This window comes from Accipiter gentilis, unplaced genomic scaffold, assembly GCF_929443795.1.
Source record: "Accipiter gentilis unplaced genomic scaffold, bAccGen1.1, whole genome shotgun sequence".
NCBI lineage: Eukaryota > Metazoa > Chordata > Aves > Accipitriformes > Accipitridae > Astur > Astur gentilis.
Window position 1 is genome coordinate 103,298 of NW_026060851.1, and position 12,553 is coordinate 115,850.

General features: G+C 50.1%; 1 protein-coding gene across 1 annotated transcript; it reads right to left on the reverse strand.

Annotated features, from left to right (window-relative positions):
- Positions 1-2,078: 2,078 nt before the first annotated feature.
- On the reverse strand, positions 2,079-12,347 carry LOC126036984 (uncharacterized). The gene is made up of 9 exons (XM_049797193.1): positions 12,303-12,347; positions 9,481-9,593; positions 6,109-6,221; positions 5,227-5,339; positions 4,784-4,896; positions 3,459-3,571; positions 3,016-3,128; positions 2,573-2,685; positions 2,079-2,243 (listed from the first exon to the last, which is right to left on the reverse strand). Exons 1-9 carry the CDS (start codon positions 12,345-12,347, stop codon positions 2,195-2,197), a joined length of 885 nt encoding a protein of 294 aa, XP_049653150.1. The 3' UTR covers positions 2,079-2,194.
- Positions 12,348-12,553: the final 206 nt, after the last annotated feature.

Below are 12,553 nucleotides of genomic sequence, written 5' to 3' on the forward strand. Positions count from 1 at the left end.
GCTCGGACTGGGCAAACTAAAGGGGGTCCTTCAAAACGTATGCCGTCCATAACACATTCCTTTGCTACAATTTTCCAGTCTGGCAACGTGACCTTCGGTGAATCGGGAACTCCTTTCTGTTCCCCAGCTGCTTGTAGCAGCTGCCGCTGTTGCTTCACCTGCTCCTGTATCTCCTCTACTACTCGCTGCAACATCTGCAGCGGATCTGTAGCTGGGTCGGGCGCAGGTATTAAAGGCATAGGCGTTGCCTTTTCACTGGCTGCTGCCGACTGCGCCTTACAGCCGGAGATAGCCTTTTGTTTTATCGCTGCGTGCGGCGGACGACAGCGGTTTCCGCCCACCAGTTGCCACGCCTCCTCTAACCGTTGAGCCGACCCCCCGATTGAGTCCGGCCCACTCTCTTCCTCTTCCGCTACGCGCGTAAGAGGGGGTGTCCTGACTTTCCTTCCTCCTTCCTTTGGCCGTGCTCCGCCTCTCCCGACCTCCAGAGAGACATCCGGGGAGAAAGCGGATGTCGGCGCCATCTTAGGGTGAGCTTGTGGCGCGGTTCGCAAAACACGTCCCGGCACCCAATCCTCCGGATCATACAGGGGAACCGCTCCCTCCTCTACCTGCTCCTTTTCTGATCCCTTCATCACAGCCCTCTCCGCCTCCTCTAGTCTCTGCCTCTCCTTCTCCCGTCTCCTTTGCTCAGCCACGGGTTCCTCTGCCTCCTGAATTAACTGTCGCTCTTTCTCCCGCTCCTCCTCTCTCGCCCGTTCACGCTCCCGTTCAAACTCCTCCCAAGGGTATCCCGGTGGTTCGGCCGGTGCCGACGGCTGCACTGGGAGCACCAGAGGCGTCTGCTCCGCTACCTCCGTCAGCCCTTCTGTCCGCGCCTCCCCATCCGCCTGCACGCCCCGCTCCGCCTGCGCGTGCATCAATCTCTTTGCTTCCTTCCATGTTAAGCCCTCCTCCCGCACTTTCCTGAAAATCGCCCTAATCCGCCCCCACGTCTTTAACTCCGGACCATGCTGCGTCGCCATAGCCCGTTCCGCTAAAGCCGCGGTGCATTTCGGCCAGCACTCAGGAGACAATATGTCCCCCGGGCGCTCTATCGCTTCCTCTTTCAGGAGCCGCTCTAGGCAAGCTTTCGCTTCTTTTTGTCCCATAGGGATTTTTACCTCTCTAGAGCATGAGTCCAACACCTTCAGGACTCCTTCCATGCCTGGCCAGGCCTTCGATTACGCCCCGCGTAATCCGCCGATGTCCAATCACGTCAGGGTCACCACTTGTAGACATTCGTCTGATCACCCCGTGGGACTCGGCACAGGGTCCACCATACCCTGGGCCACAGAGCACTGACACCAATATGAGGATGCTGCAAATGGCGTTTATTCAACTGCGTCACGCCCTTATATACTGTCTGTCGGTCATCCCGCCTCCCTTAACCCTTCTCTTTCCGTACATCGCGAGATCTTCCGAGCGCCAATCCCTACAATCATGGTTTAACCCCAGCCAGCAACTATGCACCACCCAGCCGCTCACTCACTCCCCCCCCACCCAGTGGGATGGGGGAGAAAATCCGGAAAAAGAAGTAAAACTCGTGGGTTGAGATAAGCACGGTTTAATAGAACAGAAAGGAAGAAACTAATAATGATAATACTAATAAAATGACAACAGCAATAATAAAAGGATCGGAATGTACAAATGATGCGCAGTGCAATCGCTCACCACCCACCATTCACACCCAGCTAGTCCCCGAGCAGCGATTCCCCCACCACTCCCCAGTTCCTATACTAGATGGGATGTCGCATGGTATGGAATACCCTGTTGGCCAGTATGGGTCAGGTGCCCTGGCTGTCCCCTGTGCCAACTTCTTCTGCCCCTCCAGCTTTCTCGCTGGCTGGGCATGAGAAGCTGAAAAATCCTTGACTTTATCTAAACACTCCTCGGCAACAACTGCAAACATCAGTGTTATCAAGGTTCTTTGCATACTGAACTCAAAACATAGCACTGTACCAGCTACTAGGAAGACAGTTAACTCTATCCAAGCTGAAACGAGGACACTTTTAACCACTTAACATTCCGTGAGAAATACTGCAAGAGCTCAAGAAGAAAGAGCAGAAAGACAGGAGACAGGTGAAAGCCTAGAGCGCCAGTTAGAGGGAATGAAAGACCCTCTTCCTTCTCTGAAGCTTCAGCAAGGCTTCCTTCACCTGCTTGTCTTGGAGTCTTGGGTCGATCCCGGAGAAGAGAGCTTCCTGCAAAAGAGAAGAATCATATAGGGTAGCCTCATTGGTCAAGTCTGGGGCTGCTACCTGGGATCTCCGGTCCTTATAAGAAAAGGCCAAAAGACGCTAGGAGACGTCTGGAAGGAATCACAGGGGATCCCGGAGGGCAGAGGATCCTCCAAAAAAGAAAAAAACCTCAACGGTAGCTTCCTTGGAGGAGTCTGGGGCTTCTACCTGACCCCTTAGGTAGGTAAAGCAGAGGACAGAAGACTGTGGGAGATGCCTGGGAGGAGTCTCAGGTGCCTGTCGGAGTTGAGAGATTTCTCTACAGGAGAACAAAAATGTCTCGAGCTACTTACTTGGAGGAGTCTGGGGCAGGTAGCTGGGATCTCCGGTCCCGAACGCAGAGGTCAAAACGTTCTGGGATGACGCCTGGGAGGAGTCTTGGGTCGATCCCGGAGAAGAGAGCTTCCTGCAAAAGAGAAGAATCATCTAGGGTAGCCTCATTAGACAAGTCTGGGGCTGCTATCTGTGATCTCCGGTCCTTATAAGAAAAGGCCAAAAGACGCTAGGAGACGTCTGGAAGGAATCACAGGGGATCCCGGAGGGCAGAGGATCCTCCAAAAAAGAAAAAAAACCTCAACGGTAGCTTCCTTGGAGGAGTATGGGGCTTCTACCTGACCCCTTAGGTAGGTAAAGCAGAGGACAGAAGACTGTGGGAGATGCCTGGGAGGAGTCTCAGGTGGCTGTCAGAGCTGAGAGATTTCTCTACAGGGGAACAAAAATGTCTCGAGCTACTTACTTGGAGGAGTCTGGGGCAGGTAGCTGGGATCTCCGGTCCCGAACGCAGAGGTCGAAACGTTCTGGGATGACGCCTGGGAGGAGTCTTGGGTCGATCCCGGAGAAGAGAGCTTCCTGCAAAAGAGAAGAATCATCTAGGGTAGCCTCATCAGACAAGTCTGGGGCTGCTATCTGTGATCTCCGGTCCTTATAAGAAAAGGCCAAAAGACGCTAGGAGACGTCTAGAAGGAATCACAGGGAATCCCGGAGGTCAGAGGCTCCTCCAAAAAAAGAAAAAAGCCTCAACGGTAGCTTCCTTGGAGGAGTCTGGGGCTTCACCCTGACCCCTAAGGTAGGTAAAGCAGAGGACAGAAGACTGTGGGAGATGCCTGGGAGGAGTCTCAGGTGCCTGTCGGAGTTGAGAGATTTCTCTACAGGAGAAGAAAAATGTCTCGAGCTACTTACTTGGAGGAGTCTGGGGCAGGTAGATGGGATCTCCGGTCCCGAACACAGAGGTCAAAACATTCTGGGATGACGCCTGGGAGGAGTCTTGGGTCGATCCCGGAGAAGAGAGCTTCCTGCAAAAGAGAAGAATCATCTAGGGTAGCCTCATTAGACAAGTCTGGGGCTGCTACCTGGGATCTCCGGCCCTTATAAGAAAAGGCCAAAAGACGCTAGGAGACGTCTGGAAGGAATCACAGGGAATCCCGGAGGGCAGAGGCTCCTCGAAAAAAAGAGAAAACCTCAACGGTAGCTTCCTTGGAGGAGTCTGGGGCTTCTACCTGACCCCTTAGGTAGGTAAAGCAGAAGACAGAAGACTGTGGGAGATGCCTGGGAGGAGTCTCAGGTGGCTGTCAGAGCTGAGAGATTTCTCTACAGGAGAACAAAAATGTCTCGAGCTACTTACTTGGAGGAGTCTGGGGCAGGTAGATGGGATCTCCGGTCCTGAACGCAGAGGTCAAAACATTCTGGGATGACGCCTGGGAGGAGTCTTGGGTCGATCCCGGAGAAGAGAGCTTCCTGCAAAAGAGAAGAATCATCTAGGGTAGCCTCATTAGACAAGTCTGGGGCTGCTACCTGGGATCTCCGGCCCTTATAAGAAAAGGCCAAAAGACGCTAGGAGACGTCTGGAAGGAATCACAGGGACTCCCGGAGGGCAGAGGCTCCTCGAAAACAAGAAAAAACGTCAACGGTAGCTTCCTTGGAGAAGTCTGGGGCTTCTACCTGACCCCTTAGGTAGGTAAAGAGAGGACAGAAGACTGTGGGAGATGCCTGGGAGGAGTCTCAGGTGCCTGTCGGAGTTGAGAGATTTCTCTACAGGAGAAGAAAAATGTCTCGAGCTACTTACTTGGAGGAGTCTGGGGCAGGTAGATGGGATCTCCGGTCCCGAACGCAGAGGTCAAAACATTCTGGGATGACGCCTGGGAGGAGTCTTGGGTCGATCCCGGAGAAGAGAGCTTCCTGCAAAAGGGAAGAATCATCTAGGGTAGCCTCATTAGACAAGTCTGGGGCTGCTACCTGGGATCTCCGGCCCTTATAAGAAAAGGCCAAAAGACGCTAGGAGACGTCTGGAAGGAATCACAGGGAATCCCGGAGGTCAGAGGCTCCTCCAAAAAAAGAGAAAACCTCAACGGTAGCTTCCTTGGAGGAGTCTGGGGCTTCACCCTGACCCCTAAGGTAGGTAAAGCAGAGGACAGAAGACTGTGGGAGATGCCTGGGAGGAGTCTCAGGTGCCTGTCGGAGTTGAGAGATTTCTCTACAGGAGAACAAAAATGTCTCGAGCTACTTACTTGGAGGAGTCTGGGGCAGGTAGCTGGGATCTCCGGTCCAGAACGCAGAGGTCAAAACGTTCTGGGATGACGCCTGGGAGGAGTCTTGGGTCGATCCCGGAGAAGAGAGCTTCCTGCAAAAGAGAAGAATCATCTAGGGTAGCCTCATTAGACAAGTCTGGGGCTGATATATGTGATCTCCGGTCCTTATAAGAAAAGGCCAAAAGACGCTAGGAGACGTCTGGAAGGAATCACAGGGACTCCCGGAGGTCAGAGGCTCCTCCAAAAAAAGAAAAAAACCTCAACGGTAGCTTCCTTGGAGGAGTCTGGGGCTTCACCCTGACCCCTAAGGTAGGTAAAGCAGAGGACAGAAGACTGTGGGAGATGCCTGGGAGGAGTCTCAGGTGCCTGTCGGAGTTGAGAGATTTCTCTACAGGAGAACAAAAATGTCTCGAGCTACTTACTTGGAGGAGTCTGGGGCAGGTAGCTGGGATCTCCGGTCCCGAACGCAGAGGTCGAAACGTTCTGGGATGACGCCTGGGAGGAGTCTTGGGTCGATCCCGGAGAAGAGAGCTTCCTGCAAAAGAGGAGAATCACCTACCGTAGCCTCATTAGACAAGTCTGGGGCTGCTATCTGTGATCTCCGGTCCTTATAAGGAAAGGCCAAAAGACGCTAGGAGACGTCTAGAAGGAATCACAGGGGATCCCGGAGGGCAGAGTTTCCTCCAAAAAAGAAAAAACGTCAACGGTAGCTTCCTTGGAGGAGTCTGGGGCTTCTACCTGACCCCTTAGGTAGATAAAGCAGAGGACAGAAGACTGTGGGAGATGCCTGGGAGGAGTCTCAGGTGCCTGTCGGAGTTGAGAGATTTCTCTACAGGAGAACAAAAATGTCTCGAGCTACTTACTTGGAGGAGTCTGGGGCAGGTAGCTGGGATCTCCGGTCCCGAACGCAGAGGTCAAAACGTTCTGGGTTGACGCCTGGGAGGAGTCTTGGGTCGATCCCGGAGAAGAGAGCTTCCTGCAAAAGAGAAGAATCATCTAGGGTAGCCTCATCAGACACGTCTGGGGCTGCTATCTGTGATCTCCGGTCCTTATAAGAAAAGGCCAAAAGACGCTAGGAGACGTCTGGAAGGAATCACAGGGACTCCCGGAGGGCAGAGGCTCCTCGAAAACAAGAAAAAACGTCAACGGTAGCTTCCTTGGAGGAGTCTGGGGCTTCTACCTGACCCCTTAGGTAGGTAAAGAGAGGACAGAAGACTGTGGGAGATGCCTGGGAGGAGTCTCAGGTGCCTGTCGGAGTTGAGAGATTTCTCTACAGGAGAACAAAAATGTCTCGAGCTACTTACTTGGAGGAGTCTGGGGCAGGTAGCTGGGATCTCCGGTCCCGAACGCAGAGGTCAAAACGTTCTGGGATGACCCCTGGGAGGAGTCTTGGGTCGATCCCGGAGAAGAGAGCTTCCTGCAAAAGAGAAGAATCATGTAGGGTAGCCTCGTTAGTCAAGTCTGGGGCTGCTACCTGGGATCTCCGGCCCTTATAAGAAAAGGCCAAAAGACGCAAGGATACGTCTGGAAGGAATCACAGGGAATCCCGGAGGGCAGAGGCTCCTCCAAAAAAAGAGAAAACCTCAACGGTAGCTTCCTTGGAGGAGTCTGGGGCTTCACCCTGACCCCTAAGGTAGGTAAAGCAGAGGACAGAAGACTGTGGGAGATGCCTGGGAGGAGTCTCAGGTGCCTGTCGGAGTTGAGAGATTTCTCTACAGGAGAACAAAAATGTCTCGAGCTACTTACTTGGAGGAGTCTGGGGCAGGTAGCTGGGATCTCCGGTCCAGAACGCAGAGGTCAAAACGTTCTGGGTTGACGCCTGGGAGGAGTCTTGGGTCGATCCCGGAGAAGAGAGCCCCCTGCAAAAGAGGAGAATCATCTAGGGTAGCCTCATTAGACAAGTCTGGGGCTGCTACCTGGGATCTCTGGTCCTTATAAGAAAAGGCCAAAAGACGCTAGGAGATGTCTGGAAGGCATCACAGGGAATCCCGGAGGGCAGAGGCTCCTCGAAAACAAGAAAAAACGTCAACGGTAGCTTCCTTGGAGGAGTCTGGGGCTTCTACCTGACCCCTTAGGCAGGTAAAGCAGAGGACAGAAGACTGTGGGAGATGCCTGGGAGGAGTCTCAGGTGCCTGTCGGAGTTGAGAGATTTCTCTACAGGAGAACAAAAATGTCTCGAGCTACTTACTTGGAGGAGTCTGGGGCAGGTAGCTGGGATCTCCGGTCCCGAACGCAGAGGTCAAAACGTTCTGGGATGACGCCTGGGAGGAGTCTTGGGTCGATCCCGGAGAAGAGAGCTTCCTGCAAAAGAGAAGAATCATCTAGGGTAGCCTCATTAGACAAGTCTGGGGCTGCTATCTGTGATCTCCGGTCCTTATAAGAAAAGGCCAAAAGACACTAGGAGACGTCTGGAAGGAATCACAGGGGATCCCGGAGGTCAGAGGCTCCTCCAAAAAAAGAAAAAAACCTCAACGGTAGCTTCCTTGGAGGAGTCTGGGGCTTCACCCTGACCCCTAAGGTAGGTAAAGCAGAGGACAGAAGACTGTGGGAGATGCCTGGGAGGAGTCTCAGGTGCCTGTCGGAGTTGAGAGATTTCTCTACAGGAGAAGAAAAATGTCTCGAGCTACTGACTTGGAGGAGTCTGGGGCAGGTAGATGGGATCTCCGGTCCCGAACACAGAGGTCAAAACATTCTGGGATGACGCCTGGGAGGAGTCTTGGGTCGATCCCGGAGAAGAGAGCTTCCTGCAAAAGAGAAGAATCATCTAGGGTAGCCTCATTAGTCAAGTCTGGGGCTGCTACCTGGGATCTCCGGCCCTTATAAGAAAAGGCCAAAAGACGCTAGGAGACGTCTGGAAGGAATCACAGGGAATCCCGGAGGGCAGAGGCTCCTCCAAAAAAAGAAAAAAACCTCAACGGTAGCTTCCTTGGAGGAGTCTGGGGCTACTACCTGACCCCTAAGGTAGGTAAAGCAGAGGACAGAAGACTGTGGGAGATGCCTGGGAGGAGTCTCAGGTGCCTGTCGGAGTTGAGAGATTTCTCTACAGGAGAACAAAAATGTCTCGAGCTACTTACTTGGAGGAGTCTGGGGCAGGTAGCTGGGATCTCCGGTCCCGAACGCAGAGGTCAAAACGTTCTGGGATAATGCCTGGGAGGAGCCTTGGGTCGATCCCGGAGAAGAGAGCTTCCTGCAAAAGAGAAGAATCATCTAGGGTAGCCTCATTAGACAAGTCTGGGGCTGCTACCTGGGATCTCCGGTCCTTATAAGAAAAGGCCAAAAGACTCTAGGAGACGTCTGGAAGGAATCACAGGGGATCCCGGAGCGCACAGGTTCCTCCAAAAAAGAAAAAAACCTCAACGGTAGCTTCCTTGGAGGAGTCTGGGGCTTCTTCCTGACCCCTTAGGTAGGTAAAGCAGAGGACAGAAGACTGTGGGAGATGCCTGGGAGGAGTCTCAGGTGGCTGTCGGAGTTGAGGGATTTCTCTACAGGAGAACAAAACTGTCTCGAGCTACTTACTTGGAGGAGTCTGGGGCAGGTAGCTGGGATCTCCCGTCCTAAACGTAGAGGTCAAAACGTTCTGGGATGACGCACGGGAGGAGTCTTGGGTCGATCCCGGACAAGAGAGCTTCCTGCAAAAGAGAAGAATCATCTAGGGTAGCCTCATTAGACAAGTCTGGGGCTGCTACCTGGGATCTCCGGCCCTTATAAGAAAAGGCCAAAAGACTCTAGGAGACGTCTGGATGGAATCACAGGGGATCCCGGAGGGCAGAGGTTCCTCCAAAAAAGAAAAAAACCTCAACGGTAGCTTCCTTGGAGGAGTCTGGGGCTTCTACTTGACCCCTTAGGTAGGTAAAGCAGAGGACAGAAGACTGTGGGAGATGCCTGGGAGGAGTCTCAGGTGCCTGTTACAGTTGAGAGATTTCTCTACAGGGGAACAAAAATGTCTCGAGCTACTTACTTGGAGGAGTCTGGGGCAGGTAGCTGGGATCTCCGGTCCCGAACGCAGAGGTCAAAACGTTCTGGGATGACGCCTGGGAGGAGTCTTGGGTCGATCCCGGAGAAGACAGCTTCCTGCAAAAGAAAAGAATCATCTAGGGTAGCCTCATTAGACAAGTCTGGGGCTGCTACCTGGGATCTCCGGCCCTTATAAGAAAAGGCCAAAAGACTCTAGGAGACGTCTGGAAGGAATCACAGGGGATCCCGGAGGACAGAGGTTCCTCCAAAAAAAGAAAAAAACCTCAACGGTAGCTTCCTAGGAGGAGTCTGGGGTTTCACCCTGACCCCTTAGGTAGGTAAAGCAGAGGGAAGAAGGAGGAGTCTTGGGTCGATCCCTGAGAAGAGAGCTTCCTGCAAAAGAGGAGAATCACCTACCGTAGCCTCATTAGACAAGTCTGGAGCTGCTACCAGAGATCTCCGGCCCTTATAAGAAAAGGCCAAAAGACTCTAGGAGACATCTGGAAGGAATCACAGGGGATCCCGGAGGGCACAGGGTCCTCCAAAAAAGAAAAAAACCTCAACGGTAGCTTCCTTGGAGGAGTCTGGAGCTTCTACCTGACCCCTTAGGTAGGTAAAGCAGAGGACAGAAGACTGTGGGAGATGCCTGGGAGGAGTCTCAGGTGCCTGTCGGAGTTGAGAGATTTCTCTAAAGGGGAACAAAAATGTCTCGAGCTACTTACTTGGAGGAGTCTGGGGCAGGTAGCTGGGATCTCCGGTCCCGAACGCAGAGGTCAAAACGTTCTGGGTTGACGCCTGGGAGGAGTCTTGGGTCGATCCCGGAGAAGAGAGCTTCCTGCAAAAGGGAAGAATTATCTAGGGTAGCCTCATTAGACAAGTCTGGGGCTGCTACCTGGGATCTCCGGTCCTTATAAGAAAAGGCCTAAAGACTCTAGGAGACGTCTGGAAGGAATCACTGGGGATCCCGGAGGGCAGAGGTTCCTCCAAAAAAGAAAAAACGTCAACGGTGCAACTGTGCTACTGATCCAGGAAGCTCGTAAGTTCGCCTGAGGAGAAAGGATTACTGTACATTTCCCATATGATAACTGTTGTGCTAAAACGGAAAGGGGGGCACTGGTTATCCTCTAGCAGAATGCTGAAATACCAAGTGGTGTTGTTGCTGGAACAAGATGATGTTTACCTAAAAACTACTACCGCTGTTAACCCTGTTGCGTTTTCAACAACTGACCGAGTTAAAGGAGAACTGGAACGTGACTGCTTGCAGGCAATCGAAAGAGTTTACTCCAGCTGACTGGATCTCTGAGATGTGCCACTAGAAGAAACAGATTGGGAACTATATGCCGACGGAAGCGGTTCCATCTGTGAAGGAAAACGTTTTATCGAGATAGACAATAACTACTGAGGAGGTACTTGCGTTGCCAACTTTGCCTTCGATGATCTCTGCCCAAAAGGCTGAATTGATAGCTCTTACTCGAGCTCTGGAACTAAGTCAAGGAAAGCGAGTCAACACTTGGACAGACTCAAAGTATGCTTTTGGAGTGGTACGTGCGCATGGAGCGATACGGGGAGAAAGAGGACTGTTATCTGCACCAGGAACTGCCGTTCAGCACGCAGAACAAATACTGAAATTGTTAGAAAGCATTCAAAAACCAACAGCAGTCACGATGATGCACTGTAAAGCACATCCGTTAGGTAAGACCGGTCCTAACGCAGGTAACCGACTGGCTGATAAAGCTGCTGAAGAGGCTGCAGAAAAAGGCATCCTAGCACTAGTTCCAGAGAAAGGTATAAAATTGCCTAAAGAAACTCCAAATTATAATGAAAAAGATGAAGAATTAATTATTAGATTGCAGGCTAACAAAATGAAACAGGATAGGCTGTAACACCGACAGGTTGAATAATAGTCCCACCCACAATAATAAGAGAAATTGCCCCATTGAACATCACAGAGTATACTGGGAAACAGAAAGCGAAATATGACAAAGATTGTTTAAACAATTATAAGTGGACGTGAAATGTATATGTAAATTTATCCCCGAACCAGTAATAAGATCATCTTTGGGATTATTAAATAAGGAAATTTTTTAGAAGAATATTAGCAAATTGATTTTATAGAATTGCCTTGAAAATAAGGATATGTCCTAGTTTTAGTTGATATCTTTACTGGGTGGCCCAAGGCTTTCCCTTGTCGCACCAACAAAGCAAGGGAAGTAGTCAAAGTCTTGCTCAAAGAGATAATACCAAAATATGGGGTGCCTGTAAGAATGTCATCTGACAATGGCCCTCATTTTATAGCAAAGATTATGAGACAAGTTGAGCCAAGTATTATCTATGGATTGAGACTATCACACCCCACATAGACCACAAGCAAGTGTGTGGGCAGAGAGAGAGAGAGAGAGAGAATGAACTATATCCTTAAGCAACTGTCGAGTAAAATTTGTCAGGAAACCTCCCTCCTCCTCACATGGGTTAAAGCGTTACCCGTGGCTCTATTAAGAATCGGAGTATAGCCAGAAGAGAAAGAAAAGTCAAGTCTTTAGGAAATGTTGTATGAAAGACCATATCAAGAGTCCTGTGTTCTGAGTATCTTGAGTGCCTTTGGAGATATGTTTTTAAAAGGTGTTATGATTTCTTTAAGCAATTCTTTTCAAGAACTTTGTCAGTATGTCTCCACAGCTGGACCCTTAGAACTGGACGTAGCAGCGCATCCCTTCCGACCAGGAGACTGAATATATATAAAATCACCGAGAAGTGGAAAGGACCGTATCGAGTCATTTTAACAACACTTGTAGCAGTAAAGGTCTGGGAGAAGAACCTTGGCTTCATTATTCGAGAATAAAGAAAGCACCCAACAAGAAACTGGAAGTCTAAAGAAACTGTCCCTTTAAAACGGAAAATCTATAAGTAAGTTTCACGTTATCTATTTGGGAAAACAGTTGTGTAAAGTTTATAATGTTGGGGTTGCTATTAGGAATATTGTCGAGGGCAATAATCTTTTTGTGTGTTTAGAGGGTGTATGTGGTTTTTTTTGAGGGGTTCTAAACATGAGATAAACAAAATGAAACAATTATTGTTTGAGCTATTCATCTTGATATTAACCGGTTTTGTAATTTGAATTAAAAAAAATAATCTAGTTTTGTAACTGATTCAAAGTTTTGTAAAGACACAGAATTTAACCTCAGTAACAGCCTGCCTTTCCGATTCCAAAGTCAGATGAAAATCTAGTTCCGTGGAGAATACTGACATTGAATTTAACCAAAACTTGAGAAAAGAGGTAGAACAACGAGAATCATTTTAGCAGATTAAATTGGATGGATTTAAAAGGCAATTATTTTTTTTTAAATTTGAAAGAAGGAATTATAGCGTTGTGAATTATAACGTTACCAAACCATCCACCTCACGGACAAAAGAATTAATTTACTCGCCCTTCGGGAGAAACTTGTACAAGCACCCCTCGGGGCTGTCAGCTGCCAAAACCGTAGAGACAAGTGCAAAAAGGAACTTGGGATCATGTTTAAAATATAAAACGATGTTTAGAACTTACTGGAGTTCCAGGATCCTTGTTAGAGCCACCCAGAGTCGGGACCATCTGTGGAAATTTAGACCGGTTTAGACAACCAGAGAAACATCACACATCCTAAACAGAGCTGTATGAAAGTTTGTACTTGCAGCTAGCTCCTCTGACCCCAAACTCCCAAGACCTTCTCTAGTAGCTAAAGCTCTAAGATGGGGGTGTATTTGTAGAAAGGATAATAATACTTCACATGATCTTTGGTCCCCTCTTAATAACGGGAA